The sequence below is a fragment of the Lipophrys pholis genome, assembly GCF_963383615.2.
Source record: "Lipophrys pholis genome assembly, chromosome: 12".
NCBI lineage: Eukaryota > Metazoa > Chordata > Actinopteri > Blenniiformes > Blenniidae > Lipophrys > Lipophrys pholis.
Window position 1 is genome coordinate 9,016,357 of NC_137641.1, and position 25,472 is coordinate 9,041,828.

The 25,472-nt window shown below is 44.3% G+C and overlaps 1 protein-coding gene across 1 annotated transcript in view; it reads right to left on the reverse strand.

The window, feature by feature from the left end:
- Positions 1-420: 420 nt before the first annotated feature.
- Positions 421-25,472, reverse strand: part of dcc (DCC netrin 1 receptor) — a gene marked incomplete at both ends in the record, with an annotated part of 276,203 nt that continues 251,151 nt past the window's right edge. Inside the window, 2 exon segments of the mRNA XM_080477036.1 lie at positions 421-510; positions 14,641-14,789. Coding sequence (XP_080333162.1) covers positions 421-510; positions 14,641-14,789 — 239 coding nt within the window.

Genomic DNA, 25,472 nt, shown 5'->3' on the forward strand with positions numbered 1-25,472 from the left:
GAGGTACAGTTACAGTAAGTGAGTCGAGGAGAACTCAGCAGAAGAGGATGATAATAAATAGAAGAGAAACAGAAGGATCTCAGAACGACGTCTTGTTTTTTTTGTGAAAGATCTTTGCTCCTGTTCCATCAGGTCGAGGTGCTCAGCATTGGCTTTTCTAGTCTTGTGTCTGAGGTTGAAGCCTTCGTAGGATTTCACTCCTAAAGTAGTCCTGTTCTCGGAGTTGATGCTGTGCTGCAGTAAAATGTCCTCGATTTCATTCCCTTTATCCAAATCCTGCTGAGGAGGTCTGAATCCACGGAGGCGTCTTCAGACTCAGATCTGACCTGAAACAGCGTTGCAGGCGACATCCAGGCCTGAAGAAGGCTTCTGGATTGGACCGGACCGGGCCAGACCGGGCTCACCAGGACGGGGCGGAGGTTAGAAGGCCGAGCCGGTAATGGCGTTGAGCTGCTTCATCAGCCCTTCTAGACTGGCCATCTGCTCCGACAGGTCATCCTGCTCATAAACCTACGAGAGAAAAAGACACAACCGTCACAAGCTGTTACAAATGCACGTGTGTGAGATCACGTTCACATTTCTCAGTTTGATCCGGACCAGAGTTCTCTTCAGGGAGTTTCTGGGCAACACCGTTTTGTTTGGGGGTCTCGAACGCTCCACCGAACTCTGAACCGGATCTAACAAGCGGTCTCTTGCCCCCTTTAAAACGTGGGTCTTGGTTCTCATGCAAACGTGAGAGGACGTGACGTAAAGCGCAATGCATTCTGGGTAGTAAACAAACAAAGCTAATCTGCAGACGCAGAGGGAAAGTCGGCAAATATTTTTGCGGGCAGACATGGAGTAGTGAGGAAGACGTCGTGTGAAATGGACTCATTAATATCTGGTCTGAAACCAGACATCAATCGCGGTTGTTTGTGGCTACCCATTACCCATGAGCTAATTAGCCTAGCCACAAGGGGCTAAAGCGGAGGGACTTCCGCTTTCGGTCCAGACCAATCAAAGAGCAGTGTTTCTTCTCCCCAAACCAGCAGCTGTTGTAATCTTGTGACATTTTCCAGGCGGTTTGATCCGGTCCCAGAAAGGCTGCTTGAACGCAACCCAATGAAGGTGTGAAAATTCAGAGTAGATTCTGAGAAAACAAGCTTTTGAACTGCTGATTCAAGGCTCAAAATGAAAGGAATACCTCATGTAACCAGTTCATGTACTACAGGTTCCACCAATGAGCAAAGAAAAACGCTTCCCGACAGCCACTTTTCTTCTTCTTCTTTATGCCTCTTACGTTTACAGTAAACGCCTTTCATTAAACAGCGTTTTAGAAATCTGATATTGCTTTGTGATAGTGGCAAACACTGAAATGTAGTCACGGTGCAGGGAAGAATGATTTGCATGCTATTACCTCTCAGCAATTTGCCGGCTGCCGCAGGTCTGCGCCGCGCTGAAGAATTGAGCTGAAAATTGGCGCGCGACTCCTGAACCAGGCTGTGGTGATGTGATTTTGACTTGAGGAAACAGCAGTAGCTGCGATCCAGGAAGACTACTATGTCGTGCAGGTTTTTCATTCTGACCACATATAGAAGAGGTTCCCTCGATGTGTTCATAATTGTCCATAGAAGTCCACAAGTAACGTCTGCCAGCAATTCATTGGTACGTTTCGTACTTCAGCTCATCTTGGTAAAAAGGCCCAAAAACACTAAAGCTTACAAAACACACCAGAGTACCTGCAGTGAAATATGGAGGAGGGATGACCAGGATGAGCTGTACTTATAAAGGAAAGGTCTTTTTTCTCATTTTTATCAAGGAATGCTAAATCAAAGAGTCCTGGATTCAAACGTAGATATAAATGAAAAACCTCTATAATCGGGACTTTTGCGCAAATCAAATCAAACCGCATGCAAAATCTATGAGAAGACTTGAAAAACAACTTATCAATATTCCTTAACGGCATGTACTTGACTGAAGTTGTGTGGAAAGTGAGTTTTCCGACAAATGTCTTCTGGCTTGATTGCAGTTATTGGTGGTGACAGAATAAGATGGATGTGGGTCGGACCTGTGGTTAGGGAACGTGGGAAACGTGGGCTGAGGCCGTGGCACGTTTGAAATTCCGCGGCACCAAACCAGCGGAGAAAGCATATCAATCACATTGTTTTCCCTGGGCCTGCACGTTAGACTTTAATATGTGTTTTGCTGCGCGCTCCGACTGATTCAGTATTTCTCCGGCAAGTCAACATGCGGAAGAAAGCGCGTTACTGCAAAATCACTCATCTATCACAATAAGCGTCATGTTTGATTCCAGCTGTGCCGCAGTTCATTTATCGCTGCCTGTCAGCGCAGCGCAGACTTCTCAATATGCACTCATGACCCAGTGAAATCAAAGGTGATGTGACGTGATGGATTATCTTTCACCGCGGTGCGGCTGGGAGCCAAACGCTGCGTGAGAGGGGAAAAACCCCAAAGAAATGTTCAGCGGGAGAAATGTTCACTGTCCTTTTGGTCAGTGGTGTGTGCACGTGCAACATGCGTGTGTGGTATGTGTGCCTGTGTGTGAGAGCGTGTGTGTGTGGGAGCATACATGTTTGAATTCTGTGTGTGTGTGTGTGTGTGTGTGTGTGTGTGTGTGTGTGTGTGTGTGTGTGTGTGTGTGTGTGAGAGAGAGAGAGTGTGTCAAAAGCTTTTAACTGGACTGGGTGGAGTCATGGTGGAGAAACATTCAATCTATTTCTGCCTCCGGAAACCTTTGCTCCACCTTCAGCCGCAGATGGACTTTATTTAAAGCATCAGCGTGCTTCCATCAGAGTAAACATCCTGATCCACCAGCTCACGACCAGCAGGCAGCGAGGACACGCTCGGGCATTGAGCGTCATCATGTGGGGGAAACCACTGAGTGGAAGCTGGAGCTGCTCCTGAGGTCGTCGCACCACTTCAAACTCCAACAGGTCTCAGGCTCCGGAGAGAAAGAACATCTCCATTCTAATTTCAATATGTTTCCTTGGACATTTGTCAATAGAGAAAAACACCAGCTCCTCCAAACGACACTGAATAGTGTCGACTGTAAGAGCCTCCTCGTCACATCTAGTTTTAAAAAGAAAGCCAGATCGGGGGACGCAGGAGACGGTGTCCTGGGGACTGGTTTGATTACAATTCCAGTGTTCAGTAACAGGCGAACATTTCAGGCAGGTTTTGATTACAGACATGTAGGAAATGAAAGTATTGAAAAGGTCTGTGCATTTCTACTCGTGTGGTATTAGAAGAGTGAGGATTAATCTCTCTTCAGATAGGAGGGGCTGTGGATCTACACATTAAAGAGGGAGAAGAAAAGGAATCTGTGAGGCTCCCCTCGCTCTAATACACACTTTGTGACCTTTTCAACTTCCACTTTCATCATGTAATAACTGAGATTTTCCACTTTACCTGCACAAAACAGCTTCTATAAAGATATATAGAAAGATGGTATGAGTGTATAAAAAGCCTACAAAAAGCCGGTGACCCCTCGATCTCATTTGTTGACCCGTGTCAGCAGTTTCAGCGAGTCAGTAAACGCTCCATCGACGGGACCAAATGGCTGTCGATGCTCCCGTGTTCCTCTCTGATATCTTGTTATCTCTGTCGACCTGCTGACCTGGATTCTCACTGCTCTGTAGTCCGTCAGACCTCCAACACAGCAGAGCGCCAGTGCAGCACATGTAAACTCACCCTGACATTGATTACAGTGGTTCCACATCTCAAGCTTTCTCGACACATGTTGCACGTCTTTTCAAGGATTGATGCAGGAACTGTGAGATCAGTTCTGCTTCTGAGGTCAGGGAGCCTTAGAGAGCAGAGATAACCTTAAACATTCCGTATTATACAGTTTTTCAACCATGTCACATTGGTGTCAGAGGTCCAAAAACATATTCAAAGCGTATTTCCCCAAATCCAGTCTTGCTCCTGAATGTCAGCGAGTCAAAAAGTCCCTGTAGGGAGCGCTACTGAGCAGTGGCGCCGCCAGGATTCAATTTCATAGTACGCACAGAACCCCCCCGGCGAGCGGGTGTCCCCGGGCGCTCGGCCAAGGGGGGGTTAAGGGAGAACTCGTCCTGAGAACTGCACTTTCAAATAGTGATGTCATAATAATCCAACGGCGGCGCAAGTTAGTGACGTCCTCCATGGTGGGGAAAGAACTACAAGTTTCCAAAAATGGAATACAAAAAGCGCATTTCTACCACTTTCCCCTGTGCCTCCAACTGCTGATATAAACTCACTTACATGATCTGCGATCTTTTTCCGACATCGTGAGTTTCCCTGAACGCTCGGATGAGCGGGTCCCTTTAAATGTTGTCGCCGCAAGGAATTGTGGGGCAGCGTGAGCTTGCCTCCTTTGCTAAAGTATGCCTCAGTGGTTCCTAAGCTAAGGAGGCTCGAAAGGAAGCAACGAGCCTCCTTTCCTTTGTTTATTGAGAATTCGGACCGTCCTTATCATGGCCGCCACAAAAAACACTTCCGTGGTTCAGGTAAAGTTGATAATTAAGGAGTTAGGAGGGACAATATCAAAATCTGATTGGTTGAAGCAGCAGCCTGACCGATTTTACACCGCAGACGCCTGCAGAATTGAAAGTGAAGGCCTCGGGCAGATTTCTTTACCCTGGCAACAGATGATGGCTGAAATATGATTGGTTAAAAGCTTTAATATGGAAATACACGTCTGGAAGCAGCAGGCAGGGGAGAAGCTATGAGAGGAAGCGGACAGATCATTTGGGATTATTTAAGAAGTATTCATGGACAAACTATAATCTACATCAGTCTGTGATTCAGATATTCTTCTTTGGCCTGCAGAGAAGCCTTACAGGCTCTGACAGCCGCCACTGCCTTTAACATTTTATTTTTATTTTTTCACACCTTCAAAAAAATTGTACACAGGTTTCCTGCTGGCGGCGCCACTGCTACTGAGAACATGCTCTGTTTGTATGCCTGTGTCTGTCCATGCCTTTTGGCCCGCCTTGGGGATAAAGAAACTTCCCGTGTTTCAGATTAATTGGTTTCCCTGTTAACTGGTGACCCTTTAGCGTCCCTTGTTGCTGCTAATAACAGATGTTAAAAACCCAACAAAAATCCGCAGCTCTCCTGACAAACGCCGTATAACATAATTCACAATGAAGTTTTTTGAGTCTCATTTTATTTAAGCTGTTACTAGCAGCATTGATGGACGCTGAAGGATGTCGGACACCATTTCACAGGGAAACCAGTTCATTTGAAACACAATACGGTACGATACGCTAATGTTTATGTTGGATTTCTCACTGTGACTTGTAGAAACACTGTCGTTCAACCAGTTTGATCTCTGTCGAGTGCTGTGTGAGGCGCGGAATTTGGCCTTTGTGACACTTTGGTGTAATAGCTAGCCCACATTTCCACAGCAGCAAAATAACTATTTGAGAGTAACTGGCATGTGAGAAGTGGGCCAGAGAAAGAAAGGCCCCTGGTCTGATGTCTTTCTTTCTTTGATACCACATGGATGACGGGCTGTGTGACTCGCTGACATGGAGAATAATGGCAGCGGGGGGAACAATGGGAAGAAGGTGAATTGCAGGAGGCAGTGAGACGCTTGACTCGGTTGTTCAATTATTTTGACATGTTTTTTGCCGCCTCTTCAAGGTCTGAGATGCATTTCACCGCCATTTTAGGTGAAAAATTAACTTTGCGTAATGAATCTGACAACATACATTCATAGTGGAAAAAATCATCAGGATTCTGAATCTGCAGTCAACATTGCAAAATACAGTATGTAATCACTTACAAGATACAGGCATTTGCGACAACTTCAGATGGAGCAAAAATCTACGTGTGCAATTTTTTTTTACGAATGTTAGCTCCGTTGTAAACGTTAAAAGTTTCACTAAGACACTTAGATTACATCTTTGCGGTATATCCTACTTCTTCTTATGTTGTGTTTCAAAGGGGAAAAAGCCAAACAAGTGTAACCTCAGCTCGCCCACCCTGGGCCCATACTTCTACATGTAGGTCAGAGTGATCATTAAAAACTGACTGGAATCAGTTGGTTCCATTAATTCCAGCTCCCAGACCAAACAAAACCAGGGCGTTCCATGCTTGCTCAAATCAATTCCAATTGAAATATGTCAACACTTGTCCACATTTCTGTCACGGGGCAAAAAATGCTGACTTAATTTGCTGTAGCCAACAATAATAGGTATATCAAAGTAATATTTCTATGGCTTTCTAGAGAAAATTGTGGAAATGCAAGTTTATTTTTTTCACTGCTCTATGAATTTCCTGCCCCACTTTACCTAAGCCTTAACTATTCTTACACAGCTTTAAAATGTTGCTGGATTGTGTTTTATTCACAATAAAATTCCTATGTTTGCCGCATGTATTTACCTCCTACATGGAGGTGTTATTGTGTGTTTGAATGATTTGCATGATTTGGTAAATCACATTTTCAGTGACACTTTAATTGTTCCATCTTCAAGGCAATTATGAATACTGTTTCTTTTTTAGGGTGTAAGAGAGCAGATAAAATATTTACTAAGACAACTATATCAACTAGGTCAACTATATCAACACCCATTATGCCAAAATAAAATGATTTTCCATTATAGTTCAAATTCCAGACATGGAAATATTTTGTCACCCAAAACAGCAATTTTTGGGTGTTTTGGTGACCATTTTGTTTGTAATACAAATACTGTTTGAGAAACATAAAATCTGATTAGATTTTTAGAAAGTACACATTCTGGGCTTTCAAATGAGGTGCAGCATGAATGTCAACATAATTAAATTTGCAAGATTTTTATTGGCCATGAAATGTAAGTCAGATCTTGAAGCCTGTCAGAGGTATATCTATATAGTAGGTATCTTTACATGAAACATCATTCCTGTAACCCTGACACTAAGCAGAAATGCAACAACCAATTTGAGATCGCCTATGAATTCCCAAGTATCTCAATCCATTTCTGTATCTGTGTACGCTGGACAGAGAAATCAGATCCACCAGGACCCACCTCACTGGAGACCTGCTGCTAAACATCTTGGTGCCGGATACGACAGCAGACAGCAGACAGCAGACCTTCAGAGATCCTCTTAATCCTCCGGATCTTAAACTAGTGCTTTCATCAACTGAAGTTGTGGAGAGCATCAAAAGTTATCATTTTGTTTGTGTGTGTGTTTGTGTGTGTGTGTGTGTGTGTGTGTGTGTGTGTGTGTGTGTGTGTGTGTGTGTGTGTGTGTGTGATGGCTCGGCCAGGGGGTTGATGGGTGAAGAGTAGATCAATTACAGAGATAGAGCTTCAGATGAAGGGACAGACCTGCTGACCTTTACCACTCACCTCCCCCCCTCCCTCCCCCCTCTCTCTGTCATCCCTCAATCTTGTTTCCTCCTCTCTTCCTTTTCATGACTCTCTCCATCTCACCCTCTTCTTTTGTTTTTATCACCCCTCTTTCTTTCTGCTCTTCCCACATTCAGTTTTTCTCCTCTCGCCCCCTGAAGCATCCTTTTTCTTTAGTTGCCGTGGCAACGCTCTCCTGTTCTCCTCCCTGTTATATTTCTTTCTTTCTTTTCCTATATGTCTCTTTTCTTCTCTCCTCCCTCCTGAAGCATCCCCCTTTTCCTCCGCTGCTCCTCACCTCAGTGCTGCTTGTTTTGCATCTTCACCTCTTCCTCCTCTGGCCCTCCTCCCTCTTCATTTCCCGTTGCCGTGGTGACAGCTCTGCCTGTTCTATTGTCGTTGAGTAACATGTAAATATTTAACAGGTTCTGACATCCCTTAATTTCGTCTTCATCTCACCTGCTCCTCCTCCTCCTCCTCCTCGTCTTTCCTTCATCCATCTCACATTTTGAATTCTCATTCTTTCGTTCCATTTTTGTTGTTTTAATCATCATTTTAATGCTGTTATCGTCATTACTTTCTCTTCCCAGTTCCTTCTCTTCCTCCACGCTCTCTTTACTGGTCATTTTCTCTCCTCTGCCACCCTCTTCCTATTTTTACTCCTTCAATCATTCCTCTTTCCATCTGCCACCTTCTCTTTCTACTTTTCTTTCTCCTTGTTTTTTTTTTACTGTCCGACCGAACGATGCATAAACTTCTTTTTTCAAATATCAGGTGAGATATCAGGTCAGTCTTTCTTCCATGTTCTCTCCTCTTTTTTTTGTCTCATCTCTTTAGTTTATTCTCATTTATCATGATCTATTATCTCTCTATTTTCCTGTCTTTTGTTTCAGTTCTTTTCATGCTGAGTCACCGGTGAACCGAGTGAGTCAGTGAGTGAGTGAGTGAGTGAGCAAGTGAGTGAGTGGGTGGGTGAGTGAGTGAGTGAGTGAGTGAGTGAGTGAGTGAGTGAGTGAGTGAGTGAGCGAGCGAGCGAGCGAGTGGGCGGGTGAGTGAGTGAGTGAGTGAGTGAGTGAGTGAGTGAGTGAGTGAGTGAGTGAGTGAGTGAGTGAGTGAGTGAGTGAGTGCTCAGCTTCTTGTTAAAACCAATGAAAAATATGTTTTCCTCTCTCTGAAAGTCAAACCAGTTTCACACAGACGGAGGCTCAACTTTTCATGGTTGAATTAAAACTCTTAAATTGTTGAGGCTCAAGTATTTAAGTCCACATGAAAAGTACACTGACACCTTTAACCGTGTGTCTACAAGGTTCAAATAGATAAATGAGAAAAACCGCTTAGAAAATTAGTTATGCGGGAAGTCATATATATCTTTCACCGCTATAATGGGAATTAAGTAAATACAAATACTTTGTAATTGACTTTTATGTGTTTATTCTCTACATTTACACAGATATTCTCATTTCTACGACTTCAAACATATTTGACGAAAAGTGAGTGAGGGACAGAGGATGGAGGGAAAGCTCGGAGTTTGTGATTAAGAGTATAACAGCTTGGTTGGTGGAGTAGGTCGTCTCTCGTTTGGAGGGCTGTACATACAATTCTCTACCTGTCCACATGTCAAAGGCCACATCCACACGAGCCAAAACAATCTTTTTTCTCTCCGGGGTTCTCAAAAAAAGTTCCGTCCACACCTCACTATGAACGCGGCTCAACACGAGGCTTCAGGGAATGTAGTACATATGCCAGGCCTATAGGGGCGCTGTGACTCACCAAATACACCAAAGACGCAGAAGAAGACAAGAGCACATAGAAATTTGGAAGTAGACTCCTGCTCAGAGACTTGTATATGATTGTTGTGGTTATTAGATGACGTCACGGACCGCCGCGGGGGGTGAGGGTGGTGATGACATCATCGTTTTTCCACAGATGATCGTCTTTGCCGTCCACACCTCACAGCCGAGCCGGGGTTTTAGAATTTCCACGTTCTGGGACCCGTGTTCCAAAGAAAAACTAAAATGCCGACTTGTGTGGATAATCGGACAAAAACGGCTCGTTTACGTGAACCGGCGTTCTCGTGTGGACGACGCCTAAGTGTCCTTGAGCAAAACACTGAACCCAAAAACGCAAAAAGCTGTGACTGAAAGCTGCTGATACACTGATTACACTGTTGTATTAATACTTTGTACTTCTCTTCGGTAAGTACACATGTCAGGAGCAGCGAGGTCAAGGGTCACGACACAAAGCAGGAATACAACTCACAACATAGAAGCTTTGGAGGTGTGGAGGCTTTTCCCAGCATGCAATTTACATCATAATGTTTAATCTTTCAGAAACAATCGTAATAGGGAAAGAATACTTGAATGCAAAACCTAATATTTATATTAGACCTGTTTTCACAACATAAAGTAATGAAGACAAATCCAGATTTAAAAGTGAGTATTTCAAGTCCATAACGTCCAGGTGAGAATGTTTGACATCAGTAATCAGCAGCATGGCGTCGGTATCTTAGCAACATTAACGATAAATGAGTAAATCCACAGCTGTGCTTTGCAGTAACTGCAGACGAGCGAATGAACACACCACTCCGTTCAGTTTGTGCGTCTCAGTTGGAAGTTTCACGAAACAGAAAGGCCTGCTTGAAAATCCTCCACTTTTCACCGTGTGCCATTCACCAACTTTTCCATTCCAAGTTAACAGGAGCCAAACTTTCTTAGTTTGAGCCGCACGAATAAAATTCAAACATTTTTCTTTAAATTTAATGGTACGGAAACATTTTACAAGAAGAAAAAAATCAATTACTAGTAAAGTCTCAACATCGACTTTGTGTGACTTTATTTATTTCCTTCTACCTTTACGAGGGAATGGTACTTTTTACACGGCGGTATTTAACATAAAATCCCGCTCCATGAATTCTTGAAGACAGCCTTCATTTCAACCCTGAAGCCTGGAGACTAGAATTTATGTCTAATTTCTCTAGGTATAAATAGATTATATGAGGGTTAATTAAAAATCCCTCCTGTTTTCTGCTCATCACTTCTCACAGTCCTTTCAATGAAAACAGCAGAATGTGTTAACGAAGACGCTCTGTGGATTCTGTGTGTTTTAGTCCTCACTCTGATGTTTTTGTGTGATCGCATGATCAGAAAAAAAAGGTGATCGCAGTTATTTTTAAAACAGAGTTTAACCGCTATAATCCGGCAAAAGATGGAGGTTAAATGCCAGGAGGTGTTTGAGTGAGCCCGTCCTCTCCAACCTATTCAGTATCAAGGCTCTCCAATTCAATTCAACTCAGTTCAATTCAAAGAGTCAATTACAGTTTTTCTCTTGCTTTTTTTATTTCCCATTCATATATTTGAACCTCGTAGACACACGGTTAAAGGTGTGAGTGTACTTTTCACGTGGCCTTAAACACTTGCGCCTCAGATTTTTAAGAGTTTTAATTCAACCATGATAAAAAGTAGAAAAAAAAGTTGAGCCTCCGTCAGTGTGAAACTGGTTTGACTTTCAGAGATGGATAAGTGGGAGAAAATGGATGGATGGAACTCTATTGTCCAAGGTCTTCAGTAAACCATGGTGAACGTAGAAGAAAGGGCATTTTACTGCTCAGTAGGAAGAGCTTCAGGACTAGAGACACTTGAATGGAGGGAATTTCCAAAGTTGCAATGTTTGTACCAAGTGACAAATAAACTGTTTGACTGTGTCAATTCACTTCTTAAAAATGGAGATAGTAGAAAAAATAGTGATAGTTGGAGATCATGACAGAGGGAAGAGATTCATTTCAGGAACAATATCATGATAAATCAATAATAAAGCTTGAACTCATCAGAACAGCAGGAATAATGTATTTTGCACCATATTTTCCCCTGTATCTCCATATGTATACAGATATATTTATCTAAAATAAATTTATATATATATATATATACTATTGTTGCACAGCGAAGGGCGCTTTGCAGGGCGCCGCGCTCGGATACAAGACCAGCCGGCTACTGATGTAATATCCTGGAGACTCAAATAAAGGGAGGCGTCCTCTCAATTACATGGATACTGTAGCTCAAGAGCTGCGGCAGTCGGAGGATGACATGGTGGAGGACAGGGAAATCTAGCGATTGCGAGTGAACACCATCTCGACTGCGGTCGACCGATAGAGAGATATATACATAGTCTCTTGTGTACAACTATCCTGACTGTGTCAAGTATTCGTGCAATGGTGAGCTGATGTGATGACTGAGTTTCCCCGTGTGGGATTAATAAGGTCTCATCTCATCTCATCTCATCTCATCTCATCTCATCTCAAATGTCTGCAGCTCTAACTGTCCTGCAGAAAAACTGGAAGGAAGTTTAAACTTTGAGAAGCAGCAGCTTCAGCTCCTGGAAGTTATTTGACCAGTAAATGTGCAGTAATCAAAGTGATGTGTGCTCCTGAAACTACGAGACAACACCTGACCTTTGACCTGCTTTCAGAGGCTCAGCGCTTCTCTTCCTGTCGCCATTTCATGTAGGAATTCTAATCAAGGCTGTCCAGAGAGCTCAGCATTGAACTCAATCCAGCTCAGTTTGATTTAAAGAGTCAATTACAACACGTCCAGCTCAAGATAGAGAAAAACTCAACATGAGGAAACAAATAAAAAAGACACTTCCTCTGTATTTTGTTCTGCTTCGTGTTTCTTTCATATCAGAGACACACCCTCAGACATCTGGACTCTGTTGTGTGTTCACAGTTAACTGTCAGTGAAGCAAAGTCCGTGTCTATTGAGTGAATGTCTCACACGTCCATCCAGTTTGGCTCACATAGGATTTAAAACAGCATCACCTGCATCCCCAGGGCAGGTGGAGGGGGGGGGCAGTTATCATCAGCCCGGCTCTGTCCCCGCTGACTCCTGGACTTACTCATGGGGGACGTCAAGGTCAGAGCCAGGACTTGTTAAGTCTCTGTTCACTGTGAGCTGGTGACTCCATCTGATCTGTGGTCGTGTTTCAACTCAGGGCAGCAGTGAGTCTCCACAGGCTTTCTGTGTCGTACCTTTATGTTTTCTGCTTATTAGAAATCCAAACTGGAGCTCAGTTGAAATTTGGACTGTTTAATATGCTTGTTTTTAATTCTCTTTTATCACTAGCTGCTTTTATATCACCACTTTGTCGTCAACCAGATTGAATTCTCTCTGATTAGAGGATCAGTTTGGCCTGTTTACATGAACACTGAATAAAGTAATCTGAATATTGTACCAGTTTGTACTGTATGTATCAAGATGTGACCCGATTCATTTCAGTGGATCAAACCCATAATGCTTTGCACTGGGATGTTTGCAGTCTGTGCCATGCGCACAGAATCCCACAACTGGTTTTACCCAGAAGCTCAATAGTTTCTTTTTTCATTGGGGTCCGAGCACTGAATGTGCCCAAGGACCCTATTGAAGATATAAAGATTATTATTAGGGTCCGAGGACTTGCAACACTTTGCACAGCCATCAGGCCCTGCAGAAAATGTGATAATTTGGAGGAATCACAGATGTGACTGGAACAAAGGCTCAATGGCGCCACCTGGATCCCGTTTCGCCTTGAGCTACGAAAGTTGGCACACACATGTAACACGCCAAGACGCACAAAAAAGTAAAAAAAGTACCATGCACATGGTAAGATCAGACTCAAAGTTAACATATTGTATCAAAGACCAGCCCTCATCACAACCATGAGATGAGTCATGACACCGTTTGACCCTAACCCTAACCCTAACACTAACCCTAACCCTAAACCTAACCCAATGTAAAACGCTTTAGCTTGGCTCGACCATTGTCAAACTTGACACATTGCATCAGAGTCCGGCCCTCATCCCAACCATATAATTACTTTTATTCGTTCCGCCATTTGGGGGCGTGGCAATGGCCAACCACGCCATGAAACAGGAAGTGCAATATAAATAGCCTGAACATGGTCTGATCTGCATCAGTTCACACATTGCATCACATACCGGCACCTCATCACAACGACGTCACAATGATGACCATCAGGCATAGCGCCACCTGCTGGAAACAGGATGTGAGTGTGTACATGCTTGGATCTGGCTCAAACTTCACACAGCACATGAGAGTCCACGTCTGGTCACAGTGAGATGACAGTTACAGCCATTGGGCATAGTGCCACAGTTGTTGCTATGTGCTAGCTTTAGCTATGTTCATCTGCATATCCAGTAAGTTCTTAATAATACTTTGTGTATTATTGTGATGTTCAAGTCAGTGACTTTTGGCGCTTTTCCACTAATTCCTCCTCAGCCTTACTCGACTTGACTCTACTCGCTATTGACGCTTTCCCACTACGTGTTAGTCGCTACTACCAAGTACTTTTGTGGTACCTGCGCATCCGAGTGAATGGCAGTGAAGCACGATCGTAACAATCCACATTTTGTAATATTATTAATAAACGTATACAATTTAATTTGTTATTTGAGCTGTTATCCACGCCAGGTTCGCGCCGCATCATATCGAGGGTGATTACTTGTACACGACAGGGAAAAGCTCTGATGACTCCTCCAGCGCCATGCTGGTACTATATTGTAATGGAAAATGACCGAGCCAAGCAGAGTCAAGTCGAGTAAGGCTGAGTAGGAGCTAGTGGAAAAGCGCCAATAGCTACAAGAAGTCATTAAAGGATCAAGGCTGCACACTTTCCTGGCTCTCAAAAGAGTTTGGCTGACGGTTTAATCTATGTTAACAATGCGGCAGTACAACACATAGAGAGAGCAGTACACGTATGCCGACCGACATTCTCGGTCGGAGTCCCACAAGTAGCGAGGACCCGATCAAAGCTGCTTGCAGCTTTAATTATTTTTGAAACCGTAACATCAAAGAAACCTTCTCTTGGATAAAGTATAATCAGGAAGACACGAGTACGGGAGGCTTTTTTGTGTGATGTGGCTCAGATTGACCAGTTGAGCCTTGCCGCCGCCATTTTTATGAAATCATAGACGTGTGTACGTGGTCAACGTCATGACGTTAGGTCAGCTGACGTCACAGCCATGCGCACAGAGCTCCGACTGTAGAATTAACCTGATCTGTTGTTTACATGGACTATAATTGGATCAAAACCCGGACTCCACCACCTCCTCCGATCCGATCAAGATTTCAATCCTATTGTGCAAATATGATCAGACTGAAGCGTTTATATGGGGCAAATTTAATCAGGTCGGCATTTAATCGTATTCATTTTGGTCCACGTAACCACAGCTACTGCCTGCATTTGGGTTGCGATGTGAAACTTCAGCACAAGGTATGTGTGAGTTTGGTGCGTCTCTGTGTAAAAGTAATTGTGTGACAGCAAACAGACTCACGTTGGCGGCTGAGTCCTCGGCAGGTTTGGCTCCGATCTCCTCGGGTAGGTCCGGGGCTGTGGGCACCGACACGGGCAGCAGAGGCGAGCGAGCTTTACCGGCCTGACCCAGAGACGCCGTCTTCACCTGAGGCTTCGGCAGGCTAGCACCTACACACACGCACACGCACACGCACACGCACACGCACACGCACACGCACACACACACACACACACACACACACACACACACACACACACACACACACACACACACACATAATGGTGAACAAACGCAATGAATGTCCCTTGAGGATTTTCCACGTTAGAATGTGATCAGTGATTTCTATTGTAGAAAACGTATCATTACTTTTGATTGATGAGTAAAGGAGAAAAAAAAAATGGAGGTGTAATAAGACCATTTTGTTTCTGAGAGCTGGTATCTTTGTTCAAGTGGTGAAGAACTGCACAAAAAGCAGAAAAGCAGTTCATTAACAAGAATGTAGGGCGCACAGGAGTGGGGGTTGGGGGGATTGGTTGGAACCTGGGTTCATTGCAAAGCGCTTATATTTTGAAAAAGGTTATATTTTCCTTCATTTGAATGTTAGTGACAGCCTTCTGTCAGTGTTTGACTTCACTGGTTGTTTAGGAAACGTCCGCAGCCTTCCAGATAAAAAGGTTTGCAACCATTGAACTAACAGATTCTGGCATTCTAATGCCAAAATCAGCATAAAGCAGAAAGTTTGATTATTTCAAAGACATGATCAGCTCCGAAGTCACCTGTTGAATGTACTGAGGATGCTGATGTGACGGGCTGGACAGTGAGGCAGTGGTTCGCGCTCCCACCTCAGCTGAAAATACCAAAAAATAACAGAAAAAAGCCCATTCCAGGTACAGTGGCTAAACTGGCAGATTCCTCAAGACGGTTGCGGGTTCAAATACGGCCCTGGGCCTTTCTGTGCGCGGTTTGCGTGCTCTCCCTGTGAGTGCATCTATAAGTGTGATGTAATAATAATACACAGGTTTTATATAGCGCTTTTTTCAAGGAGACGCTTTACATTGCATGGTTCATTCACTCCATGGTGGTAAACTACGTATGTAGCCACAGGTGCCCTGGGGCAGACTGATGGAGGCGAGGCAGCCAAACTGCACCAGCCAGTTTGTTAAAAAGTGTAGACGTTAGAAAGAGGTTTGAACTGTTGGTGCTTTTGCCCGTCCCATCTTTCCTGACACACACGGTTTCATAGCCCCTCCTTCTCCCCCACTCCATGTGCTGCCATATTCATCTGACAATGAGCTGCTTACAGGCACGTCGGTGGCGCGTTCCACTGATATAGGTCACATTGTGCTAACAGTTTTATGATGAAGCCAAACAGGAACGATATCTGCAGGATGGTGTTCACTTCAAAATAAACGGCAGGAACAAATTAAATGGCTCTAATGGTTTTTCTGTTTGTAGGATTTGATATTGCTGTCAGTTTGGAAACGTCGACCACATGTCTGGTGGCCTGAGGCAACTGGAAATAGCTTTATTGAACCATCAGTTTGGTCTTTGTGCCGCAGAAACACATGATTTCTGAAAATTGTTGTTTAATATTGACGTCTGTATCGTCGCTGACAGGCAGTTTGATCTGATCACACAGCTGCTATTGATTGTTCCAAATAAAGTGTTTCGAAATTGAACCATCAAACAGGGGTCAGTCTGAAGCACTTTTAATGATCATCCATGGAGCACATATCCATCCACTCGTGCAACACTTTCAACTTCACACTGTTGACTGAACGTCCAACAAGGAAATCAGATGGACTGCGACGCCGAACTTTTTCAGTCGTACACAGACACAATCATTCCGTCACCTTTCGAGATCTTTTTGTCTAACACCAAATTCCCAAACTGATTGATGTTGGAAAGACTGAACGACGTGGAATGGATGTAATGGCACAGTGTTCCACTGGGTGGCAGAAGTGAGCCAGAGACTTTAGTTTTTCTTTAGTGGTTGTGGTTGAACCTGAGACTAGTTTAGTTTTAAATCACAGCAGCACAATGCTGAAACCTTCACAACAACTGGAACAAGGTTTTTGTCATAGTTAAGATCAATTTTCACAAGTTAAGTAAAACATCTTACGTATTTTACCCTTGAGGTACAAGTTCTCAATGTGCTACATTATGTTAGGGCGCATTCCGCATCATCGTTTCCAGCCTGAAAACTAAAACATTAAATTGAATTAGGGATGCTTCAGTGGACAAACACAACAACCAGTACTGAAGACAGAAAGCACAAGTGTATTGTTTATTTCCTGGAGAGCTCCCTCGTGTCTGGATGTATCCTGAGGCTTCTTCTCCCCATAATCCCCTCCTCCACTGTCTGCAACTTCACTTCCTGATCAATACACATCAGTTCTGCTTCTCCACAAACAAAAACAGCGGAACAGCCTCAACAAAAGGCAGATTACACTGGAAAAGAAGGTGGAGGAGATTCTCCGCAGTGCCAGCAGGATCATGACGGACGAACCTGCACCTCGGAGCTCAACCACTACTGAGTAAATGTTAGAACAAAGACCCTGGAGAGTTAGCATTCAGACAGCTTTAAAATCAGGTGGTTCGGCGAGGAATAAAGGTTGATAATTTCAGAACAATCCTTTATGAACTTGTTTAACAATCTATAAGATCAAGGGTATACGGTGTAATGTTTAAGGTACGTACTCTATGTGTGAGTTCTATGGAACAATTCAAAATGCTTCTCCCACAGAAAACAAGCTAAATGAGAAAGATTTAGTTTGGACATGATCATGAAATGGGCAGGTCGCCTGATCGAAGAGTCGCAGCTGAGCCTCCAGTCGCCGTACGACGGGTAGTGGCTGCGACTGGACCAGCTCCATTTCCCGAGATGACTCCCATCAACTGGCCAGAGAGTTCCAGCTCCTAACATCTCCACCTGATTCTCTTTTAAACAAGTCTTACTTTTGGGTCTTATCTTAATATTAAACAGAGGTTTGACCTGTTTTGTTTTTACCAATTTGATGTCTCTTTTTATTCATGTTTTTTAACAGGGTTTTTTTTTTTTTACATTAGTATTCATTCATTCATTCATTCATTCATTCATTCATTCATTCATTCATTCATTCATTCATTCATTTGGTCATTCGTTCATTCATTCATTCATTCCTTCACTTTTAATTCTGTCGGTGAGCCTGTGGGTACCTGTCCATGTCTGTGCTGCTTTTACTGTCCTGTGTTTTTAAATGAAAACTGTCAGATGCCGTCTCCTGCTACAGCAGAAAGAATCTACCTGTGGGTACCAATAAAGTCACCTTGACCGTGACAAAGATGAGGGAACGTGTTAATCAGACTTTGCAAGACAGTCTGAAAGGGTACCTGTACATATGTAGATAACTGTATTTTTTTTATTACAATGAAACAGATCACCACCCAACTTAGAAATCCCTGTTCAGTCCGAGAACACCAATAAAAACTGAAAACCGAACTGTGACCGTTGCTTTCCAGGTGGCTGAATTCCATTAAAACACCCGCCGACTTTAGTATCTGTGTGGTAACCTCACGGGGCAGAAAGAACTAACACAAGGAAAAAACTTAAGCGGACACTTTAATGTAACGTATCAAAGTTCTCCTGAAGAAGGGATGTCACGCTGAGGAAGTTGACATCATGAACATGCGTCACTGTTATTCTATAGTTTATAACAGAAAATGACCCTCACATATTTCACAGTAATCTGAAGAGATTAGGTCTCCTCTGCGTGTCATCTGACGATCAGATACTTAATACAAGTATGAATTTATGAACCCCCCATGAAACCTCCTCTGCCTCAGAGCAGACAGAGATGCAGAGGAATGAGTGCATATATATTTTCGTGGCAGGTCTGGAAAGAAGAATAAAAGTCCTAATAATCACTAAACTAATCAAACTGATATGATTCCACTTGGGGAAAATACTTTTTCACATTTACCAATCCATGCAGAGGTGCGGCAACATTGCGGAGCTCCAGGGGGCTGATGGGGGGGGGGGGGGGGTCAAGGGTCTTGCTTAGGGACTCACAGTGGTGACCTATTTGCAGTGGGAATTTATCCAATGGTCCAATGGACGTGGCAGCCATACCACGGCGCTCTATCCATCCACCGGAAGCAGTTTGAGGTTCAGTGCTTTGCTCATGGACACTTAGGAGTATGAACTGTACCGAGTCGAAAAATTCTGATGGAAAGACGACCACAGTACCAAGCGAGCTACAGCCACCCCAAAAAGTCATCCTCCTGATCTGATCTGCTATAGAAGAAAACCTGGTTCAGGTTTCTGTGGCCAGCTGATGTTCCACTTCATCATTTACTTCCTTTTTCACAACCGTGAAGTCAAATTGTAGAGTCCGTGTGTGTTATCAGGCACATCGTGTTGTGATGCAAACAAACATTAACTCAGCTGCAGTTCACAGCTCCTTTATTTTCTGATGAGATTTGACTTCTTTAACATTTGAAAAGTTAACGTGGTCTCCTCAGAGTGACATTAAACACTTTCTGTAGTTCCACCAGTTTTCAAGCTCACGCTGCTGAGCATCATGACTTCATACAGACAGTGTACTGCTTCCAGTCCTCCAGTCCCACTCTCTTATTTTCAGCGCTGACCTTGCGTGGCTCTCATTGTGTGTACATCTGGTGTAAAAACTCCTGCCAGCTTCATTTCCCACTGAAGCACAACCAAATGTGTTTGTATGACTTCTCAGCACGCTGCTGTCAGACTGATTCCAGACCAGACTCAGCTCCAGGAAAAAAAATAAAAAAACAAGCCAGCAGCGGGCTGCAGCAGCACAGAGCTACAGAAAAGGTTACACATCCACAGCGGAGAACGCCATGAAAGAGCGCTCCATGGTGCCTGTCTCCCCCCCCAGGGAGGGTCTGTCAGAGAGGGAGCGGGCGGAGGTGAGAGGAGGTGGGTATATTTACCAGACGTGCTGGGGAGGAGGTGTGAAACGCCCGCCGGGGGGTCACATCAGACGAGTCTGTTTCTGGGTGGAAGGCGAAGATGCAGAGGTTTCCAGTGGAAGACGGAGGGGGAGGGGGTGAGCGGGGGGCGGTATTGATCCTGAGAACAATCTGAAGTATTACAGTGAGATGAAGAAATGTCTGTGAGGACACGTCGTGTCTCCAGAGGGAGTGAGATGATGTTTCTTTGTCTTTTCTTTTCTGTCTGACCCGTTTGTCTGAGGAGCAGCAACTTTACACCCTCATTTCTGCAAGAACAGCTCTGGAGGGTTTTCTACCATATCGTGATATCGGCTTTTGGCTTTGTAAGGTGACAATTACTAGATATTGTATTTGTTAAAATAGAATGAAATAGAAAGTTTGAAAAATGAAGTCCAATTTTTATTAAGCGTTGATCGGGTCCTCGCACACCTACGCACGATGGAATGTGTCGCGTGTTGAGGTTTTGTGCACGTCACCCCACTTCCTGTAACCAGCAGGTGGCGCTATGCCCACTTGTTGTAACTGTCTTCAGACTGTGATCAGATGTGGATTCTCATGCAACGTGTAAAACTTCAGCCAGAACGGAGAATGTATGCCTCACTTCCTGTTTCCAGCAGGTGGTGCCATGCCCGAACAATGTAACCGTCTTCAGGCTGTGATCAGATGTGTAAAGTGTCAGCCAGAATGGGTGGGGGGTGGGAGGGGGCAGTTTGGGGGGCTGCCCCCTTGCCTCACTCCTTCTGAGTGGGCCTCGGGAGCCTCGGGGGCGGCGGCCGCTGCGCCTCTGGGTATCCGGGCTTGCGGCCATTCTCTGCGGTCCTTCAGGTGTCTGGGCGTCGCATCCCGTGGCCCAAGGCTTTGGGTGGTGTCGGTTTGCGGAGCTCCGTCACACCTGGTGAAAATCGCTCCGACTCTTGACAAGATCCACGGATGTGCAGAATCCCCTCAGGACTCACTGGGCTTAGTTGGTTATCTGTTTCTGTCATCTTGGTGGAGAACCGGACTACTGGTGCCATGGTAGACCTAACACTTAGTCAGAGAAACAGTATTCTGACTGTTGTGAGTGTTTTGAAATGAGCTCTGGACTCTACGGATTATGTATCAGGACAAAAAAAAACATCTGGACACTAATAAATGCTTGAGCAACCTGGATATACAGTATGTGGATGTAAAGTAGAACCGAGTGAGCTCCTCCCTCCTCCCTCCTCTTTCAGAAGGACTTCTCTTCTCTTCATCCTCCATCTGCCCATCGTATACTTTAACAGATCACATGAAGATGAGGAGATCAGAGCTTCCATATGGACTCATCACCATCATCAGGATGTACGAATAATGAGATGAAATCTGTACAGTCCTCATGACTTTCAGCACTGCCACGTGCAGGGAGACGTAACAGGTCAGAGCTAAAGTGAGTGGAATGAAACAATGTTCCCTCAGGTAATGAGAAACACGAAAAAAGCTGAATGTAGGATCAGACATGATTATAACACACTGCACAGTGTTTCCACGTCTCTCTGTCTTTATGTCGTCATCCAAATGCTGCAGATAACCATTTTAAACTATCTTAAAGCATTCATTGGTAATAATGCATTTCTTCCCAGGCCCTGCACTTAAAAACATCCATCACAGCTGCCCTGCGTCCGCCTCCAGCTGTGGCTGTAATGTCTTTTCTCAGTATCAGACATTGAGTCAGACAATCCCATTACAGCTTCCAGCATTAGAGCAAGCGTTCCAGCCAGTTTAGGTGAATGACTGCCCGCCATCTCGCTTCTCCCCACAGACTCAATTTAAAAAGGGAAGTAGGTCTCAGTTTATAAAGTGATAGAAAATAAAGAAGGTGAGACATGAGCAGATGTGTGGTCTGAAACCAGACAGAGGAGTTGATGGTCAAATACATTTATCAGCTTATCTCTAAGTCATACAAGGAGTATTGATATACTTCACTTCACTATACTTCACTCATCATGGGGGGATCATAAGGGGGATAATAAAGGGATCATAGGGGGATCGGGTGAGAATCATATGGGGGGGGGATCATGTGGAGATCATGAATGTATCATCGGGGGATCATAGAAGGGATTGTGGGGGGATCATATAGGGGATCATAGGGGGGATCATATAGGGGATCATGGGGGGATGATAGAGGGGGATCATGGGGTGGGGTCATATTGGGGATAACATAGGGATCATACGAGAGATAATTGGGGGATCATATGGGGGACCATACTGACCATACTTTTCCTACAGGGAAAACATCAATTATTGCATAATTTCAAGTGGATGTGCGGTGCCAGGTGTTTTGTTGATTTTTTTCTGGGTGTAATTGTGAAATTAACCAATCAGATTTTCTTCTTTTCTTTCATGACTGTAGATCTTCTGAGGTGTAGAAGTTGTAATGAATCTAATTTTGGTCTAATTAAAACTGATTAAAGACCTTTGTAGCCCCTATAGTTGCTCGTACTAATGAGAACTACAGTAATCTCGTGTTAAACGAATAATGATCTACAGTCAGAGGCTGCTATTTAAGGCATCAGCACTAAAACAGGAACACCACACTAACTAAAACACTGATTTGAACAACAATGTACAGCATTTCTATTCAGCTGCTGTCTCTCTATGTTGTTCACTGCGCTGATTGTTTTTAATGTTCCCTCACTGTTTTTCTAATTGCTGTCTGCATGTTGGGAGTTTATCTTTATCTTTAATTTTGTTACTGATTTTTCTGATTCATTAATTGGTTTCTTTCCAAAAGAAATGCTAATGTTAATTTCCCAAAGAGAGAATTACTGTTTATTTTCAGTACCTATTGAATGAGCACCCTTGATTTATTTATTTTTCTTATTTAAATAACTAGTTACTGTAATCAGGTACAGATTTTCACTGTCTGGCAGAAACCGTCTGCGCCGTCCTTCAGTCATACTCTGTCTCCCACCAAAACAATCCAATTAAAGCGTGAAAACTCCTCATTCTTTCCACTGCGGGACTCATTCAGGCCTGGATAAACACACAAACAGGACCAACAATGAACATCAAACACCATCACTCACAAGTCGGCTCTGTTTGTCTCTCCCTGGAGGAGATGGGGGGGGGGGGGGGGGGGGGGGGGGGGGGGGCGCTTGATGGAGGTAGCTGTTGCCTGCTGCTGCTGTTAAGAGGAGAATGGGTTGGGTGGGGTCACGGGGAGAGTTGGGGGGGCGGGGGGGGGGGGGTGGTCTCTGGGAGTTGTCGCCTCAGGCTCACTTTTTCTGAGCAAAAGGTTTCCAGGAGCCAAAAATCAATGTTAATCTGAGGCCACCTGGGCATGTAAACAGAGCCATAATGGACCTGGGTACAACACACACACACACACACACGCACACACACACACACACACACACACACACACACACACACACACACACACACACACACACACACACACACACACACACACACACACACACACACACACACACACACACACACACACACACACACACACACACACACACACACACACACACACACACACACACAGAGCCAGGGATCACACGAGCTGTAGCCGAGTGTTTCGTTTTCTGCTCACATGGCTGCAGGCTATCAGAGATGCTACGACAAGATGAGCCGCTCAGGGAGAAGGAAAGGATAGAAAGATCTGAGGGAGACGGTAAGAGAAGAAAATACAAGGACAAAGACAGAAAACAGTAAAGGAGACAGCCGGGGTATAAGGGAATATCTAACAAGAGCACTGTTCCTCCCTCTAGTGTAGCGCCTCTTCTTGTATCTCTCGTCTGGAGGAAGCTCGCAGGGTTCAACAGGATGTGCCCATGTTTGGAAACTCATCCCACCCACAGCTCAAAGGTCAGCATGGAGAAATACACACTGAAGCTTTTGAGAATCAGGCCCACAGTGTGTCTGACTCTAGCAATAGTCTCGCTGCCGTCCTCTGTCTCCTTCCAGGAGCACAGAAGAACAGGGACTATCTGAGACAACAAGCATCCTTCATCACTACTATTCCTAGGACAGTTTTTTTTTCATATCTGAGATGTTTGTGCAGTCTAGCATACAGACAGTAATGAACAGGTCATCACTGAGGTGTGCAGGGCCCTGCGGGGCCGAGAGCCGGACTCAGAAGACTGAACTGTAGCAAAATTGAGGGAATCAGCCGAAGCCAACAGATTTCCTCTCCAGGGCATCTGGATATCTCCATCACATTTCAAAGCATCCACCACAAATTCATTACGGTATCTGTGCCCAAAAGGGTGAGGAGATGGAGAGCGGGGAGAAAAAAAAAAAAGACAATAGATAAGTGAGGAGAGCCTTATTTCCAGGAGGCAGAGGAGTGTTTGGTTTGAATAATAATGGCTCCTTTCAGGCTGAAGGACGGCTAGAGAGCGCACTGGATGGATGGAGAGACAGACAGGTAGTATCAAGAGACTAAGAGAGAACGCAGGGGGGGGTCAGTACAGATCACATTCAACCCTCGGGCTAATGCCACGGCCCGTTACTGTATATTTTTCTACAAACACACACAAAGAAACACACTAACATGGCCGGAGGCAAATGCATTTAGCCTCTCTGAATAAAATATTAAATAATCTGTGGTCAGTGGAGAGAATCCAGCTTGAACAAGAAAATCCTGAATAATTGACAACAAATCAGAGGAAACAAAAACACCACAATATTGTGTCGGATTCTGTTTTGGTTATATTTCCGTCAATATGTTTATGGATTTTTTAAGATCAACACAATGGTGAATCCTGTAAATGACGGTAATTTTAGAAAATGTTTAGATTTTTTTTTGGGGGGGGGGGGGGGGGGGGGGCAGCAGCGGCGGTTTTCCTCCTTGCAGCAATGGTGGGATATCGGTAAAGTACAAATCCAGCAGTTCTGTATCCAATATAATTTCAATGTCACCAGAGAGATCAGACAATCAATAAGAAATCTCGAGACCGATATAGTGGAGCTCGAAGTTTTCTTTAGCTCCACAGGAGGCTGACGGAGGCGGTCAGACAGGACTCCACTACCTCCCTGCACTGGCTGCTGAGAGACTCGGTCCTCCAAGGGGCACGTCTGGGAACGGAGTCACAGCTGTTCATCATCTGCTGGAGGACACCTGGACAACGCCGACGCCCCGGCAGAGAGACTGGAGGTTCCATCTGTCCCAGTGATCAGAACTCTACTGGGAAAGTTCAGGAAGGCTTGTTCTAAGGAGGACAGCGCACTCCTGCAGGATTGGTTCAATGGACAAATAACACCTGAGGTTTGTGACTCTTTCTCCAGGTTGGTGATCAAACCAAACCTTCCAGAAAGTGATAGAATGTGCCCTCTGCTTGGTGGTAATATGTGGGTGTCTCTGGTCACGGGAAAGGTCTTTACCAGACCTGTGTAAAGGCCTGAAATAAAGACAAACTAAAAGACAGAGCAGACACACCATGGAGGGCCTTTCTGAAAGTGAAACCGGAGGTAAAACCAGCTTGGGGTGTACTATATAAACCACCACTCAGACAATATTGGAGGTTTACACTGGTGTGTTTTACATGGAATTTTAGCAATAACTGTCTTTTACCAGTGATAAACTCCACTGACTCAAATAGTTGTCCTTTCTGTTCCATTAGAGAAACGCTTTATCATTGCTTTGCTCACGGTTCCAGATTGACGCCACTGTTCAAAGCACTCAGCACTTTAGTGAGTCTGTTCAAGGAACACTTTACACAACAAGTGTTTATTTTTGGCTTTTCTTATCAGAAGAAAAAGAAGAAAAAGGGAAGGTTGCAGAATTTTATCTTTGGACAGGCACAAATGACAATCTCCCCGAGTAGAAAGAAAAAGATTAATGTGGAACAAGGATGTGACGCCTTACTGCTGTTTAAGAGTCTTGTGAGAGCTCAGATTCTCATCCA